Below are 19,242 nucleotides of genomic sequence, written 5' to 3'. Positions count from 1 at the left end.
TTCAATTAAATTACACATCCACTAGTCAAGTTGCTGAAAATTTATTGAACTTTAAGCAGGTTGTTTGCTGTTTCTAATATAGCTAGAGAAAACAAATATTTCGGATTGATTTTTAAAACACCAAGTCGGCCAGTTCTGGTTATTGTAGGTCAATGGAGATGGTTACCCAAGGAAGCTTCCTTTTAAGTTCCAATAAATTTGACTCGGTCGTTTCAGATTTGTTTTCTAACGCATATTAAACAGGAAGTCGACCATATTTATGTTGTACATGTATTTAATTTCCTGATTTAAACGGTGTTATTTTCATTTACAAATATTTTTCTTTACTAGCAGGAACTCGACCAGCATTTGATGTGATTATTCGCCATGTGACTTGACATACCGATGGTTTCGGAGTTTTACCGAACCACTGCGAAATGGGCTATAGCTCACCTTGTGCACTTTGTGATCAGGCGAGCTAAAAGTTGACTAAGCATGTTCAACCTGCTTTTGCAATCTCAAACCATTCAGCTTTAAAACCTATCAAGATGGAAAAAGCAATGGTTTGAGGTTTAACCATGATTTGGTTTGCTGTCATGTGTTAAAAGAAAATGCAACACAAAGTACATACTTCCTAATTGGTGTAATTTGCTCTAAATACACAAAATTTGCATTTTCAAGGTCTGGAGAAAAATTACTGAGTTTGCACATGCCACAGAAAACCATGATATAAGTGTTTCTGAAAAACACATTTTTGAGACATAGAAAACGAGACAAAAAACAATTTCAAATGTATTATGACAAAGACGATATAAAATGTACACAATCAAATGAAAATGGTCGCATGTGGTAGACAATACATGAAAATGAATTACTATAAAGAAACATGGATGTTGGAAACTAGTTCCAAACTAGAGTTCAAGTGCTTTTCTGTCCATTTGGTTGTATTTACTTCAGAAGAACATAATTCTGAATAAATTTTTAAACATAATTCCAAACGATTTGCAGAATATTTCCACACATAAAAATGCCAACCTAGAACAGTTAAAAGATCACTCTGGTTTCACCAGTTGTAGTGACATGATGTTATGTTGGGACACTGGAACTTGACCTTACTATAGTTTTTGGAAACCTTCCTGGCTTTACTCTGTCTTCAAGCGCTTAGAATCTTGGACCTGAAACAGAAGAATGTTTTAGTTTATACAAGTGTGTCAAAATTTCAAGGTTTGCATGCACTAACTTTACAATTCTAAGTAATACACACTTTAGAGACTTAAACAATTAACCCAAATGCACGACTTAAGAGGTTTTTTATTACTTTGAACCACATCTATGACTGTGAATCAGTGTTTTTTTTACAAGACTACAAGTTGTGGCCAGCAGCTGATTACAAGCTTGCATGCCCACGCTTGTTAAATGTCTGTTTGGCATTTACTATACTTAGTTTAGCTCCTAGTTTGCTTCTTCACATCTATTGCAGTATGAGGTGACTATAACACAGGTTGCCACAGAAATAGCTGACTTGTATTCAGAGGGATTTTTTTTTAATGAATGATAGCAGGGATTTTCTGTCCATATTGGGAAAATTTGTTAATTGAACGATGCAAATTCCTAGAGAAATTGGGAAAATTTGCATCATTCAATTAACCAATTTAAGGCCAAAGTTATCAGTCGCCTCAAATTCTGGGATTTTTTAAGGTTTAAAGAACAAGGTATTTGCATCTAAACATTAAGAAAAACATTCTTCTTATTGAGTTATAATATGAAAAAGCAGATTTTCACTTTAATAGTAATGTTTCAAAATTCAAAAATGTTTAAGACCAATACATTTTTATAATGCATGTTTGTGCTTTTATTGTCAGCATTAACAGCACATGTTTAACCTTTGTAATCAATATAGCTGGATATATGTTCTCTAAGAATATTGAAAAACATACTGGTCAAACATGTTGCCTGGATAATCACTGACAGGACTTGTCACAGTTGCCTGCACACTGACAGGACTTGTCACAGTTTCCTGCACACTGACATGACTTGGTGATTGACTGCACACTAACAGGATTATGTTCAGTTGCCTGCACACTGACAGGACTTGATGATTGACTGCACACTGACAGAATTTGATTCTCATACCTGCACACTGACAGGACTTTGTTCAGTTACCTGCACACTTACAGGACTTGACAATTAACTGCACACTAACAGCACTTGGTGCCTGCACACTGACCAGACTTTTTTTAGTTACCTGCACACTGACAGGACCTTGTTCAATGGCCTGCACACACACAGCACTTTGTTCAATTGCCTGCACACACACAGGTTTTTGTTCAATTGCCTGCACACACACAGGTTTTTGTTCAATTGCCTGCACACACACAGGTTTTTGTTCAATGGCCTGCACACACACAGGTTTTTGTTCAATGGCCTGCACACACACAGGACCTTGTTCAATGGCCTGCACACACACAGGACTTTGTTCAATGGCCTGCACACACACAGGTTTTTTCAATTGCCTGCACACACACAGGTTATTGTTCAATGGCCTGCATACACACAGGACTTTGTTCAATGGCCTGCACACACACAGGACTTTGTTCAATGGCCTGCACACACACAGGACTTTGTTCAATGGCCTGCACACACACAGGACTTTGTTCAATTGCCTGCACACACACAGGACTTTGTTCAATGGCCTGCACACACACAGGACCTTGTTCAATGGCCTGCACACACACAGGACCTTGTTCAATTGCCTGCACACACACAGGACTTTGTTCAATGGCCTGCACACACACAGGACCTTGTTCAATGGCCTGCACACACACAGGACCTTGTTCAATTGCCTGCACACACACAGGACTTTGTTCAATGGCCTGCACACACACAGGACCTTGTTCAATGGCCTGCACACACACAGGACTTTGTTCAATGGCCTGCACACACACAGGACCTTGTTCAATTGCCTGCACACACACAGGACTTTGTTCAATGGCCTGCACACACACAGGACTTTGTTCAATGGCCTGCACACACACAGGACCTTGTTCAATGGCCTGCACACACACAGGACCTTGTTCAATGGCCTGCAACACCACAGGACTTGTTCAATGGTGCCACACCCAGGGACCTTGTTCAATGGCCTGCACACCACAGGACCTTGTTCAATGGCCTGCACACACACAGGACTTGTTCAATGGCCTGCACACACACAGGACCTGTTCATGGCCTGCACACCACATCCTTGTTCAATGGCCTGCACACACACAGGACTTGTTCAATGGCCTGCACACACACAGGACTTGTTCAATTGCCTGCACACTGACAAAACTATGTTAAATTGCTTGCACACTACAGAATTTGATTCTCATCCTGCACACTGACAGGACTTTGTTCAATTCCCTACACAGTGACAGGCTTTGTTCAATTGCCTGCACACTGACAAAACTATGTTAAATTGCTTGCACACTGAAAGAACTTTTAGTATAGATACACAAACAACAAACAGTGCACCATCCAAAAAAATCAATAAAGTGCTTTAAGCTCTAAAAATCAAAATCAGAACACATTCAGCACCTTCCACTTATATCATTGCTTCTTCCATCTAGGTCAACATCACCTTCCTTCACATTTTCAAAATCATTTTTTCTTTAAATACATTAAGGCTTATTAACTATCCACACAGAAGATAAGATTGTAGCTTAGAATAATCTACATGAAGTTTACAATAATCTACATGAAGTTCAATGGAAAAGTATGATTATTAAATTTATCATTAAGTAAAAATAACATTTCTTCAAATGAATTGTGTGTAATAATAATATGAATCTATGAACCTAAAAAAGAACAATAATTACCTTAGAAGTGACTATGTTGAAGACTTAATAAAATTTAAAATCTATTCCCTGGTTACTAAAAATAAGAAGTAGTGGAATCTCCAACAAAAAGGGAGGCCATATAGCAAGACTTGCTGCCCTTGTTTCAAGAGTAAACTACATAACTATCAGATTTTAACATTTTGGTCATTTTGTTGTCGTTGATGATGTTGTTGACCAATTGACCCCTTGTTGTATTTTTGTAGAGGGTCACCTAAGGAAGCTTCCTGTAAAGTTTCATTGAATTTGGACTGGTAGTTTCAGAGGAGATGTTTTTTAAAGCAAAACAGGAAGTCGGCCATTTTGTTGTTGTTGTTTATCAATCGTGACCCTTGTTGTATTTTTGTAGATGGTCACCTAAGGAAGCTTCCTGTGAAGTTTCATTGAATTTGGCCAAGTAGTTTCAGAGGAAAAGTTTTTTAAGCAATTGTTGACGGACGGAAGGACTGACTGACTGACTGATTGACAAAGACCGATCACAAAAAATAATAATTAATATACCATCCATGCCAGTATCAGTTCTGAGAGTGGCACCGTTCCGGAGCATAAAAATATAGAAATCATCACAGTGGCAAACTGTTTTTATTTGGTGAACCGGCGGATTCCCTAAACAATAGGCTGTGCTAATCCTCAAATCTTGAAATCAACTAAGAAATCCAACAACACTCGAATGCCCTATTTTGGTACCGTTTCATTTTCGGGTCCCCGGTACAGGTAGACGATTATTTTTAAGTAATTCAGATTTTTTTGTCCAAGAATTTGATTTCAGAATTGATTCAATGTGTATGTTATCATACTTGCCTTAACTGTGAGCTTCACATAAACATGTCACACTACAATGTGTACATACCCTGGCCTCTCATCATGCCTGGTGGGGGTCCCCTCATGCCCGGTGGTGGCCCACCACGTCCCATCATACCTCCACGCATCATACCTGAACATAGATCATAGAAGTCAATTTGTGTGAAATCAGAACATAATAATACAACTTCCAAGTAATTTGAACTGACCATACCAGGGCTTTTTCTGTAATACCCACGGGTCCGACTATCGGACCCATTCCCAAAGCAAAATATAAGATATTTTTCCCAATCTTCAGAAAAAAAATCCCAATCCCAAAAAAAAAAAAAATTTTTTTTTTTTTTTTTTTAGAAATTCTTTTTACCTGTACTGGTTCATTTACAACATCCTTATAAATTATGTGATGTGAAGTTTTTTTGGTAATTGAACTCAGAAATCATTGATTTCATCACATTCAGAGATATGAAATATTATCTGTCATGATTTATTGCAATAGATATTAACACCCCAAGGATTGATATTTCAGCCATTGTGGGTCTTTTAACGGGAAAATAAACTAATATTAAATAATTTCCTCATTCACAGGAGACTAGACAGCTTTTTCTTTTCACTGTAAAATTTCCCAATTTCCACATTTTCACGACGCAAAATTTCCCAAATGTCTAGGGTCTTTTTCCCAAAATGGGCAGAAAAAGCCCTGCATACATAAAAACACAATTTATTTTTGGGACCGATATCAAAATTTGGACAGAACTTTACTACTAGATGTTTGGACTAAGTTTCCCTAATTCATATACTGCCCAGTATCTCTGAATTCATACACTTGATAAAACAAGATATGTTTGTCAAACATTATGCCCCCCTGAGCGCAATGTTGTCAGGATTATATGGACAAATGAATGAAATATGCTTGGACCGAAATGACAGCTGATTTGTCACTGACATTGGATGCCGTTGAGGCAGTTTTCAAGATTATGACCATTAAGTGTGAGGAAAGAGTGTGTTATGACCATTTGACTCTATGACCTCAAAATCCAAACATCAGCTGGTCACCAAAAATCTAAATGTCAAGTTAGAGGGCCATGGGTGCAAGCATTGTCAAGTTATCACGCGGGGCAAACCTTTTTACCATTCTAGGTCACTGTGACCTTGACCTTTGGCCAGATGACCGCCAAAAACAATAGGGGTCATCTACTGGTCAGGCCCAGCCTCCAAGTCAAGATTGAGGGCCATGGGTGCAGGCATTGTCAATTTTCACTCGGACAACCTTTTTATCATTTAAGGTCACTGTGACCTTGGCCTTAGGCCTGTTGACCCCCAAAAACAATACGGGTCATCTAATGGTCCAGGCCCAACCTCCAAGTCAAGTATGAGGGGCCATGGGTGCAGGCATTGTAGAGTTATCACTTGGACAACCTTTTACCATACAAGGTCACTATGACCTTGACCTTTGACCTGATGACCCCCAAAACAAAAGGGCTCATCTACTGGTTAGGCCCAACTTAATATCAAGTTTGATGACCATAGGTCTAGGCATTGTTGAGTTATCACTCAGACAAACTTTAAAATTATTTTACCATTAAATAAAAGTCACTGTGACCTTGACCCGATGAGCCGTAAAATCAATAGGGGTCATCTACTGGTCAGGCCTCAACTTCGTGTCAAGTTTGATGACCATACGTCCAGGAATTGTTGAGTTATCAGTCTGACAAGCTTTGGTCTACCGACGGACGGGCCGACGGACCGACCAACTGACATGTGCAAAGCAATATACCCATCTTCTTCGTAGGGGGGCATAAAAATAAATGAAATAAACAAATAACTGCAATTAATGAATAAACAAGAGCTGTCACAGTATGTGACGAATGCCCCTGAATGTGACATTGACCTATGAACAAGGTCAGTACATGAAAAGCTGATCTTGCAAAATAGGGACATGGGTCTTGCACATGACACGTTGTCTTGGTATGTCGAACACATGTGGCAAGTTAATTTTAAATCTGTCCATACAAGAAAAAGTTACAGCCCGGACACGACAACCTATACTCTATGTCCTTATGCAGCATTCCATTGTGAATAAACACCTAAGTGTGACCTTGACCTGATAGGTGAGGACAAGGGTCTTGCACGCGACACGTCGTCTTGGTATGTCAAACACATGTGGCAAGTTATTTTAAAATCTGTCCATACAAGTGAAAGTTACAGCCAGGACACGACAACCTATACTCTATGTCCTTATATGCAGCATTCCATTGTGAATAAACACTAAGTGTGACCTTGACCTTAGAGGTAGGGACACAGGTCTTGGTGGGTTGAACACATGTGGCAAATTGATAGGCACAGGTCTTGCATGAGACACGTCGTCTTGATATGTTGAACACATGTGGCAAGTTATTTTAAAAATCTGTCCATACAAGAGAAAGTAACAGCCCTGACATGACAACCTATACTCTATGTCCTTATATGCAGCATTCCATTGTGAATAAACAGCTAAGTGTGACCTTGCCCTTAAAGGGAGGGACAAGGGTCTTGCACGTGATACTTTGTCTCGTTATGTCAAACACATGAGGCAAGTTATTTTAAAATATGTCAATACAAAAGAAAGTTACGGCCCGGACACGACAACCTATACTTTATGTCCTTATATGAAGCATTCCATTGTGAATAAACACCTAAGTGTGACCTTGACCTTAGAGGTATGGACACGGGTCTTGCACCCGACATGTAGTCTTGGTATGTCAAACACATGTGGCAAGTTATTTTTAAATCTGTCCATACAAGGGAAAGTTACAGCCCAGACACGACAACCTATACTCTATGTCCTTATATGCAGCATTCAATTGTGAATAAACACTAAGCGTGACCTTGACCTTAGAGGTAGGGACACAGGTCTTGGTGGGTTGAACACATGTGGCAAGTTATTTTAAAATATGTCCATACAAGAGAAAGATACAGCCCGGACACGATTTATTGAGCCGGACACACGGTGCGATTTTAATATGCCCACCTTCGGGAGCATATAACAAAAAATGAATCATGAAATATTTTTAATGTCAAAAGTTCTAAGAAACAAAGTGGTGGCTGTCAACTGTAATACAAATGTTTATACATGTACCTCCAGAAGGAATGAACTGAACCCCTGTTAAAACTGACAATGACAACAATCATTTAACATATGGTAACTTGATTGTTCAATTTCAAATATATTGACATGACACAAAACCACCCTAATATAAATTGTTACCTTTTTACCAATAAAGATATTACATAGTCGCGTGATAACACTGGACAAACAAATGCACATGGCCAATTTACAGTTACTTCTAACCCTCGAAAATATAAAGTATCTTGACACTTCATTTTGCGTCATTTCATCGAATGAATGATCAATTAGAATTCAAAAGCATCAAGTACTGGTAAAAGAACGGAGATGACATCTATATATAGTTCCATGTTTAAATAGCTATCAATTAAACACTGCCCTACCTGCTTGTGGGTTCATCATTTGCTGCGAGGGTCCCCCAACCCCCCTTACAGGACCCTGGAGGCCAGGGGCTGCACCCCCTGGTCCACTTTGTACACCCCGCCCTGCTGCCCGACCAACACCTGCACCTGGGGCTGCTCCCGAAAGTGGCACACGCGACATACCATCCTGTGAAAAGAATTAGCAACAATAAAAGAATGTTACAGTTCAATTATTGTCAGTTGTACAGCTTTCTTAAACTTTTACAAGAAGGTCATGCAGTTTATAAGAACTGTACTTAAAAAAACAAGAGAAATCATTGAGATAGTGAAGGAAAGACACCTTACAAAACATACTAACATCATTATTATACATAGCTCCAGCCAGTATTTGAAAAGGGCAGTGTGCTGGGTTAGGAAGGGCACGTTTGATGTGCATTGAATGGACCTTAATGGGGGCAATGGCCAATGTTCAATACTTATTATGTAGGTGTTTTTACTACTTTCAATGCTAACAGTTTGTTATGAATACCTTACCTGTTATCTTTGCTGTACTGTCATTTGTGTCGAAATTGTATATTTATTATTTTCACTCATTTCTAAAAATTGACTCAATTTGTCAAACTAAAGGGCACAGCAGGGTGTCGTAAAAAGGCAGCAGGGTGTTGTAAAAAGGCAGCAGGGTGCCAGAAAAGAGCAGCAGGGTGCTCCATCCTGCTACTTAGGCCTAGCTGTAGCACTGATTACCCTATACATAATGGTTAAAAACCTTTATATGACAGATTATCATTTGTAAATTATACCTCTGATGGTGGAGGTCCTTCAACTGTCATAGACACAAGATGTTCCCCTCGTAATAAAACCAGTCCCAAACTTCTCTTTTCTTCTCGCTCACCAGATTTTGCGGTTTTAGGCTTGACCTTTCTGAACTCATCACAGTCCCCAAGAATCAAGTTCATGTGTTTATCAAAGGCTTTAAATGTGCCGACAAAAGTTCTACCATCCTGAAGCGTACAGCGCATCCGGTAGTTGATGTGCTGCAGCATCTTGGAGCTCTTCCCCACGACCTAGATTAAAGAGTTAAACATGATGAAAACAATAGGGGTTCTAAAAAATCTAACTTAAATACAGGATCTAGCATTTTTCTTGCTTGGGAGAAGATCTGATAATAACCCATTGAAACATGTATGGTTAATGATCTGGATTTACAGTATATTTACAGCTATTTTATTTCAGCAAATACAGATGAGAGGCCATGAGAAAGTACCCCTAGTGGGGATCGAACCCACAACCTCTTGGGTGAGAGGCGGACACCTATACCACTAGACCACTCTCACCTCAATTTTGTAAAGAGTATATTTTAATAACACTACAGGTACTGCGGGACAGTGTGCGAAATAAACAGAAGCATCTACCCGAGGCGACGAAAAAATGACACAGGCTACAATTTTTTTTATAATAGCCTAACTGGCGATGAAATCATCAGGCTTGCTGGTTAAAAAAATTGATGGGTCAATGTTTACACGGACACCGTTTACAGACTTAATTTCTCATCGGTACGGATGTTTTCTGATGGAGTGATCTCCCTTATTTAGCAATACTATACTTTTGACAGAAATCATTTTCAGACTGTCAATACTTTGTTTGATAAATTGAGGTATTGAAGTTTAGGCGTTGTTGTTTTATCAAAAACAACTTGGATTAAGCAGTTTTTGAAAATTATGAAATATGTAATAAAATCCTGTCACGAGCACCACAAGCAGCATATGTCGACAGGACCTTCACCCCCCCCCCCCTACACCAAAACTCCCACCCCCATGCAACATAGGTTAACAGCCCCCCCCCCACATGGATCCACCACCAGCCCCCCCACCCCATGGTAAGACAGGACCACCATACAGTACACTCCACGCAGAACTACCACTTTCCGTTTTCCTCGGCGGATTGTAACATCGCCTACATGAAATCCAATTTACCAAAATTCGCTTTCCTCAGCGTTTTCACTCATTCACCCTCCAAGGCTGATCAGACGACCGTATAATTACAATCGCCGCATTACTCGGGGTGAAAACACCGCGAAACTCCGAGGAAACCAATAAGAATCTCCTACTGTACATGTATCTAATTTTGTTGAATTTATTTGAATACTGTTCTTTTATTGTCTTGTTTCAATATTTTTCAGACTCACTTGCACATTATAAGACTGGTAATCCTTTAACGGCGCAAAAATTCAATATAATTATGTTGATGTCCATTTTTGATCCAGTTCTAATTATAACTTACTTATTTGACCTTAGTCCCAGAATCTTAAAGTAATGTAAACATTCTGTTTGCTATGTATATTCAATTAATTTTCTTGCAAATTTTTTACATTTAAAACCTCCCGTTTGATAAAAAAACACACACCATTTTTCGCAATATCAAACATGCCAGGTACCTGAAAGTAGTCTAAATTAAGTGCACAATAAGTCACTACAAAATTTACATATCACGTAACTTCCACGTTGCCAAAAATACTAGATTGCGTTTCATACCAACAATTTCCAATTATTAATTAAGAAGTAATGGTTTAAATATTTTTAAACAGAATATTCATACTAACACCGTAACTTTCATAAAATATTTTAATTGAAAGCTTAATTATATTCATTTAGAGAAGGAAACAGATTACAACAATATCTTCATACAGATGTAGATTAAATTGGCGATTTTAAAACCACAGAACATGAGTTACATTCATACTTTAATAACGTCAAAATGAACAATGCAAGTAAAATACTATCTGGAATGGGGAAAAACATCTGATTTGTATCACAAAAGAAATAGTGACAGGAAAAATATTCACACTTACATGGTACTCAACACTTTCATTTCTCCAATCCACTTGTTCTCATCAATTTAACACAAAAAGAGTATGACGTAACAATGGTAAACAAACAAACATGTGGTGTTATATATTATATGTGTGGATATCAACAGGCCATTGATGTAAGTTGAAAGGTAAATTAATAACTGAACGAGATATAGATGTATTATCTTATTGAATATGTCTTCTTTCTTTAAGAGGAAAAGCTAACGAATGTGAAAATGATCAATTTTTATAAACGAATTAACTGCAAATTAAGTACTTAATTTCAATAGTAGCAAAGCATACAACTTGGAGTTCCTCTTTGAGGCCAATAAAACAACTCGATTACCGGCGATAAAACCCTCGGTGGAAAACAAGCAACTCGGCCAAACTCGGCGGGTTTCAGCGAGGAAAGCGGTTACATATTCAGCAGATGTCCGCAATAAATTAAAAAACCCTCGGAGTGACCGAGGAAAGTGGTAGTTTCGCTAGGAGTGTACTGTACTTGCATCTTAAACTGAATAAAATAAGATACTGTACAGTTTTCATATCATTGCTTGTTTTTAACCATGTAAAGTACTCATAAAGATGCCCCAAAGTATTTCTGTTAACTAGTTGGCTAAGGAAATCTGGCTCAGGCTACAGAAATCTCAAAGTCTGTAGCCCCAAGGTTTATTTCGCACACTGGTGGGATAATAGATGTGTTTATTGGTTTCCAAAAATATATGAATTACAAAACTTTTCGAGTTTGTGGTTTGGGCTAGATCTAAACCTTCGTTGCACAATTCCTAGTGCTCTGCAGTCAGAAGCGCTACTGACTGACCTCACCAAATGACATTTTTACCTTTTTTATTTTATACATATACATGGGTGAAAGTTGGAAATCTTGTGAATCCTGAAAATTTTGCAGGGGGCCCGGAAGCTCCTGGAAATTAGTGGTTTTTAGTGCTTTTACAGCGCTTTTCCAGAATTATATGATTGCCAAAGAAACTGACTTATTATCATGCAGAAAATGCATGATTTTCTGTAAACAGCTCTTGTTCATGGATATACCCTAAACATAATCTTTGATGTAGATTTAGAATGAAACATAACCCTCAAAATTTAGCCATTAGTGTCACATTCAGATAGCCATGCCCATCTCCATTCGTTTGTTTACTTTCTAAGTCCTTAGTGTTGTACGCTGGGGGTAGAAACTTCGTTTTTAACATTTTTTGCAACGATCTTTTATCACAAGAATAATGTTGTTTTTTGAAAGAATCACCTAACCGCCAAAAGACCAGCTATTTTATTGAACTACAGCCTTCAGCGAGCCAATCAGAATTGTTGTATTATATTGTAATTCACTGCTACCCACAGTGGCTTGATGACAAAGGCTCATTAAAGTCACAATAAAAAAATTCAACTAGCCAAAATTATATTTTATACACACTTGAACATGTAAAAGGTTCTCCTGTCAAATATTCAACCCATCGTCTGTTGCGTGTGTGTTTTTCCACCGTTTTTGAGAAAATGCAAACTATACGACGGGTTGAATATTTGACAGGAGAACCTTTTGAGGTAAGGTAACGATAGTCTACGTAAAAGTGTTGAGTGTTCCCGTGGTTCCCGTCCTTCGGTCGCTTTGGCTAATCAATGAAGGCGAGCCGGGTACTACGTCATTTTGACAGCACAATGTCTTCCTAGCGATTGTGATAATTCGCATTTTGAAGCATTTTCGTCGTATACTGTTTCTCTCGACAAGGATACCGGTGTTAACCTGCACATAACTGGTCGCTGCATATATGAGCCAGGTATTTAGTTTGTAGCTTAATTGGAAGTTATCATTTTCGCAAGAATTGGTCTTTGTTTACATTTTTGTCGGGCGAACATTCTTCACTTGTTTCATATTACAGTATAGGGTATTTTTTTTTTCAAATCTCATTTTATGTTTATGGCAATGTATTATATTGATGATATACATGTTCAAGTATGTATAAAATATAATTTTGGCTAGTTGAATTTTTTTATTGTGACTTTAATGAGCCTTTGTCATAAAGCCACTGTGCTGCTACCTAGGCGTTTAAAAAGCGTCTGCAATGTCTTGATGATCGTGAACATTCCCGATTGGCTTTCCAGTTCAGAATTTATTGGCGGGAACGGTCAAACCCAGCTAGTCTATTTATGACCGTAGCCGAACACGCTCTGGGCTATCTTCGTAAAAACCCGAAAGTGAGCACCCTGCAATGACGAATCATTACTAAAAATAAATTGCAAAACAGATCGATTCACTGGAATTCACTTTCGTTTTCGTTTCAACAATTTGAAAGTCGAAGTCAGGGTTGAGGAAGGCCTATACCCCCCTTTGAAATCTCAACAGATTTACACGATTTGGAAAAGTGATCCCTGAGGACATAGAAAATCCAGAACTTCCGGAGCAGTCCGGAAAAATTTCACCCATGCATATATACAGTATAATATATAGTGACATTTTTCAAGTAAAAGTCTTTGTACATTAATGAAATGTCATGTTTTTTCTATCTAAAAATTTTTTAGTGTCACTGTTATGTGACGGACACCTGTGGTTGTGAATGGAAAGGTTTTTTTCACTAAATATTTTGCACCAAATTATGATCCGTACAAATTTCACACTTGACATTGAAAACGTTTTATTAATTTATATTAGATATACAAACATTAATAACAGTTGACCAAGCAGCATAACAAGCCTGATAAAAAATTTAATGTAAGTCAAATTAACAGAGCCAAAATGTAAACAATAGAACTACTTCGAAACCGATCGATTATTTAACCAGTATCTCGTATAATGTGCATATTCCATTTGACTTTTCTTCGTTGTTCACAGATGATACTTAAAGAAAATAATTAAATTCACCATATTGAAAGATTATGACGGTGGATTCCGTCTGATACAAAAATTGTTTCCACCAAAGCCGGTGTTTCGTACTGTGTACGAATTTTCAAACCTAAAGAAAAACTAGTAGAAAGGAAAAATATTTAAGGCAACGAAAAATCAAAGAAAAGAAAATAATAAAATTCGGGCTTACTGAATTCATGCAGTTAACTAGTATTATATCATACGACGGAAGAAAATTACCAGATTAAAGCAGTTTCTGAAATGGATGAAAAAGACTGAGTTTTACTGCACATTCCATACGTTTTTAAGGATTTCATACGAAACTACTATGGCGACAGTGGTATATCAATATATCTATCTTCCGTTAATGTCAACGGTTAACCCCCTACTGGTGACCTAGACACTTGCCCGTGAAGGATTGTAAGTAGTACAAAACTTATGCAAATAAAGTTAAAAATATGAGGTACAGATCAGGTTAAAATAAAATAAGTTTGATAACTCTCTATGGCGAGACATGTTCAATCTGACCGACAGCCTTATTGAACGGCTCCAGGATAGAGCAGGCCACAATATATCGTTCGTCGGGAGGTTGTTCCAATGGAATACAGCTCTTGGAAAGATGGCAAATTTGTAATAGTCGGTGGTGGCTGATACTAGTTTGTGATAATGTCGATATGGTATTGTCAGTGGGATAAGGTGGCCGGAGATGGTGATGGCTATAAGGCATTCGGAGCTCCTCGGCCATTTTTATCGAAAACAACCTCGGATGCATTCGGAGCTCCTAGGCCATTTTTATCGAAAACAACCTCGGATGTTTGCCGGTACATCAGCTGAATTAAGTAGTTCGTAAATTTTTGAATTATATCATTAATTAAATGTAGTGTTTTAGAGTTGTATTTATTGATCTAAGTTTAAATTGACTGCCAGTGAAGTGTATTATTGCAAACATAATTAAGATTCCCAAGAGCTAAGTCATAAAAATTAACTGCTAAATAAAATTACTACGCGATCTTCTTGCAGCGGACTTTTAAAAACGTACGTAGGACTGATTCGAAAGTTGGTATATATGGGTATCAGTGAAAGGACACCAAAATGTGGAGCAATATTCAAACTAAGGATGGACAAGAACTTTGTAGGCAGAATATTTCAGTGGTTCATTTCCTTAGAAAACCATATGTGCTGTTTGCCTTCTTAGAGATGCGATTTATGTGTGAGCTTCAAAAATTGTTTTTAATGATTACACCTCAACTTACGAAAATCTACTTCATAGATTTCAATTGCCAACATTACATTTGAGTAGGGTAAGATACATTGCTATTGAAACTTACAAATGTCTGTATGGTAACTCACCAGAATATGTTTAAAACCTTGTAACTTTTAAGACATGTAATTTTAATCTGAGATACAATGAAAACTGTGTAGACGTTCCATCAGTAAGAACACAGACCTATAAATAGGTCCATGGTAAGAACAACTAAATATGGAAATACTCTTTCCGCTTTGAGGCCAGTCAGGTATGGAACAGCCTCCCAAAGGAAATAAGGTGCTCCCAAAACTACCTGGAATTTAGAAAGCTGATCCGCACCTGGACAGGTCCCTCTTGTAAATGTTCAATGTGTAAATAATACCTTTTTGCCTTAAAAATAGAAGAAAATGAGAACTATAAGATGTTGCACTGAATATCTTTTATATCCTTTGTCTTAACGGAAAAGGAGTTTTGTTTTCAGTGGGATGGCTTACACCCACTGGACAAGATATGGGATTCAAATACCTGAAAAGATTTAAGCGGACTTCTTTGACTAAAATAACAACTTATTAAATTAAATTACATGGGCTAATATCTAATTATGATTGTTCAAATGTATATAACATCTGTCGTACACATACAACTACTTGTGTTTTTCTTTCGGCAAGTATTTTGTTTAGGTGTTACGACTTTACTTTTTCAATTTTTAGCTCTACTGGCCAAAGGCCAGAAGAGCTTATGCGATGGTAATGTGTACGTAGTATGTGCATCCGTGCATCCGTGCGTCTGTAAACAATTGCTTGTGAACACTATACAATCTTCAGTTTTGATTATATCTCTTTTAAGTTATGCACCTGGTGTCATTACTGGCCACACCCAGGGTTCACATAAATCTGGAAAGGTTTGAAAATCGCTCTACTGGCCAAAGGCCAGAAGAGCTTATGCGATGGTAATGTGTACGTAGTTTGTGCATCCGTGCATCCGTGCATAACTTAAACATTCACAACCAATTTTGTTAAGATGAATGCGCAAACTACAGAACTTAAAGCTAAAAAATGGCCATTGGGCTTTCAACAAGAACAAGGCAGAGTAATTCACAAAATCAACTGCAGAAGCAACAAGCAAATTGTCTCTCAAAATCCTAGACTTGCAAATTGTCTCCCTTAACTCTAGTCTTGAATTTACATGTACATGTAAACTTGGCTAAAATAGAATTCGCTCATGCAAACCTGGCTAAAAATAGAAAGCATTTCTTTAAAACTTTCATGGCCCATAATCTAGGCATTTATGGGCGGATCTGGCTGGTTTTCGAAAGGAACCGAGCTTTAATGGATATCTTAATACTGTACAAGTTTCATCGGGATACAATCAAAACTGAAGACTGTATCGTGTTCACAAGCAATTGTTTACAGACGCACATACTACGTACACATTTCCATCGCATAAGCTCTTCGGGCCTTTGGCCAGTCAATCTAAAAATTAAGGACTACTTCTATACTGATGTACCGGCATACATTCGAGATTGTTTTCGATAAAAATGACACGAGGAGCTCCGAATGTGAGTGTGAGTGATATGGGGCAGTTCCATTCGTATGTAGTGTAAAGATTTAAGATATTGAATACAAACAATGAATAATTAATAGACGTGATTTTGCTTATTTTCGCCCAAAATAGACATATAAATAGCCATTTTTTAAAAAGCTAAATAAATATCATCTTAGTACCGACTAAATTCTCAAATTATCTATTTCATTTTTTTTACTCCTATTAAAAGCAAATTAAATTGTCTATTTTGTTAACCAAACATCGGAATATGGAGACCGGATAATACGGGGAGAGACCGGGGAATAGTATCGCCCATCCTATCAGTTAAGGTATGACGTCACCATTGCGTCGTATGTACTTCCGTTGTGTGGAAAATTCTCAATAAAAAATGTTTTATGACTGATAGACATGTTTTCACATGCTCAATACACTGTAAATAAAAAATATCATTATTCCTGAAATTTTTATACCTTGAGTATCTATTATTGCTTGATTTATCATTTAGAATAGAGATTTAAGCATAAACTGCTGCCCTATAGTTGAAAGGTCATTTTGGAAGAACCGTCATGGCGGACTGTGCAATTTTTAGAGCTTGTTTTTCAAGTGGAGAGATTTTTCTTAGGAATAGCTTGACCCCCCTTTTTATTGGCTTAAAATGTAATTTAAAGCTTGTACTTAAAGAATACATATGTTTATCATAGTCTGCATTCGCTCGAAATGCCTTTACATGTTGTCTAAAAATAATCATTTCACATTGAATGAGGAAATGACAATGGTGGTGTGTAACCTTTAAAACTAGAATCGTGGTCATCGGATTCGGACAAGTTTATTCCCCGGAAATTAAACCGGAGAATTCGGTAAAACCTGGAAAAACATGGATCGTACTAGAGATGCGATAAAATGCTCATTTGGCGTAAGATATCGAACCAAAATGTTTTCAATAAAATTATGATATTTCATTTGATCCTATAATCAGTTTTATTGGTGATTGTAATTCATTGCACCAGAACCAACGGAAGACAAGCAGAAATCTTTTGAACCGAATGTGGTTCTGAAAACACATTGCATACAGCTTTTCGGCGGGAAGGACTCAGAATAGCGGTATACAGTTCTAAAAGTACAAGTTCTTGCACTGTGTTATTCATTGTCTGTCGTGTTTCTCCTTCATAGAAGTCAGACAGTAGTCTTGGATGGCGATCATTCTGAAGAAGTACCCGTAACATCTGGTGTACCTCAGGGCTCTGTACTGGGTCCCTTGTTTTTCTTGATTTACATAAATAACCTCCCTTCTAGTATCAAATCACAAGTTCGACTTTTTGCAGATGATACTGCTGTTTACCTTACCATCAATTCTCCCTCTGACTGTGCTATCCTTCAAAATGATCTCAAACAACTGGAATTATGGGGAAATGATAGGGATATGGAGTTTAATCCCTCCAAGTGTCAAGTTTTGCACATAACAAAGAATAAGCAAATCATCAGAAATCAATACGTACTCCATGGCCTCATCTTAGAGCCAGTATCAAGTGCTAAATATCTTGCTGTTGATATAACAGCAGATCTCACCTGGAACACTCATATTTCAAGAATTACCACCAATGGAAATAATACTCTCAACTCCATTAAAAGAAATAGAAAAACAAAAACAGAAAGTGTCAGGACTTTAGCTTACAAAACCCTTGTCCGTCCACAGTTATAATATGCAAGCACAATTTGGCACCCACACACAAAATCAAAGACCAATAAAATTGAAATGGTTCAACATCGGGCTATTCGTTGGGTTAAACATGACTTCTCTCCTCTCTCCAGTGTTACAAACATGCAGGAAAGTCTTGGTTGGCGCTCAATTGTACAACGTAGACTACATTGTAGATTACCAACTTGTAATGTTTTACAACATATACCATCATCATGTTGCTATTACGCTGCCATCTTATATTCAAACACCAATAAGATTTACCAGACTAATGCACCCACTATGTTTCAGACAAATTCAAGTAAAAACTGACAATCACAAATTTTCATTCTATCCTCACTCGGTTGTACTTTGGAACAGTTTGCCAAATCATATTGTCACTATCCCCACCCCTGACACATTCAAGGTGGCTGTGGCAACCATTAAGCATTAGATAAGCGAGCAGTGTTTTTATCCTTTTACCAGTTCACCAATCACTTTTTATCATGTTACCTAAATTGTGTTCTCTTTTATACCCTAGTTCTCACTTTTCTGATGTAATTTGCCTCATCAGTGTTTTATTTATTTTTTTCCCTAACAAGCCGGCGCGCACCGTTCATATCAGTAACACTCGGAAGAGGAGTTGACATTAAACAGAGATAGTTTTGCGACTGCTATGGCGCTGAATGACGTCATGTTCACAAATCAGGAAATGAAGGTATTTCCTGGACTGAGCACGAAACCCCAACTCCCTGCATGGCTAGTGCTACAGACCACAGCCTTCTATTATATCATGTTTTCAGAGACTGAGATTGCCCAGAACAAGTGGAACACATTTAGTGTTACTGTTTAAAATAATGACGCTCTTATACATAACGCACAACATCGAAACTGGTGATTTAGCTGACTTACAATATGTAGAAGATAGAACAGAAAAGAAGAAGATTAAGTGCTAAA

At 37.7% G+C, this 19,242-nt stretch overlaps 1 protein-coding gene across 1 annotated transcript; it reads right to left on the bottom strand.

Moving 5' to 3' along the window:
- Positions 1-758: 758 nt before the first annotated feature.
- LOC128245030 (small nuclear ribonucleoprotein-associated protein B-like) lies at positions 759-13,958 on the bottom strand. The gene is made up of 5 exons (XM_052963225.1): positions 13,838-13,958; positions 8,918-9,181; positions 8,139-8,304; positions 4,702-4,785; positions 759-1,154 (listed from the first exon to the last, which is right to left on the bottom strand). The coding sequence occupies exons 1-5, from the start codon at positions 13,838-13,840 to the stop codon at positions 1,141-1,143; spliced, it is 531 nt and encodes a 176-aa protein (XP_052819185.1). The 5' UTR covers positions 13,841-13,958; the 3' UTR covers positions 759-1,140.
- Between the last annotated feature and the right edge of the window lie 5,284 nt (positions 13,959-19,242).

The sequence above is a fragment of the Mya arenaria genome, chromosome 8 (genome assembly GCF_026914265.1).
Source record: "Mya arenaria isolate MELC-2E11 chromosome 8, ASM2691426v1".
In the NCBI taxonomy this organism is placed as follows: Eukaryota; Metazoa; Mollusca; class Bivalvia; order Myida; family Myidae; genus Mya; species Mya arenaria.
The sequence above is the reverse complement of the archived record's forward strand: the minus strand, read 5'-3'. Positions and strand labels throughout refer to the sequence as shown.

What these genes read in the sequence shown, in the direction of transcription:
- LOC128245030 (XM_052963225.1), bottom strand. An exon ending in AAGGACCTCCACCATCAGAG is followed by an intron (nt 8,305 to 8,917) that starts GTATAATTTACA and finishes TTCTTTTCACAG; the next exon opens with GATGGTATGTCGCGTGTGCC. An exon ending in AATGATGAACCCACAAGCAG is followed by an intron (nt 4,786 to 8,138) that starts GTAGGGCAGTGT and finishes ATCTATGTTCAG; the next exon opens with GTATGATGCGTGGAGGTATG.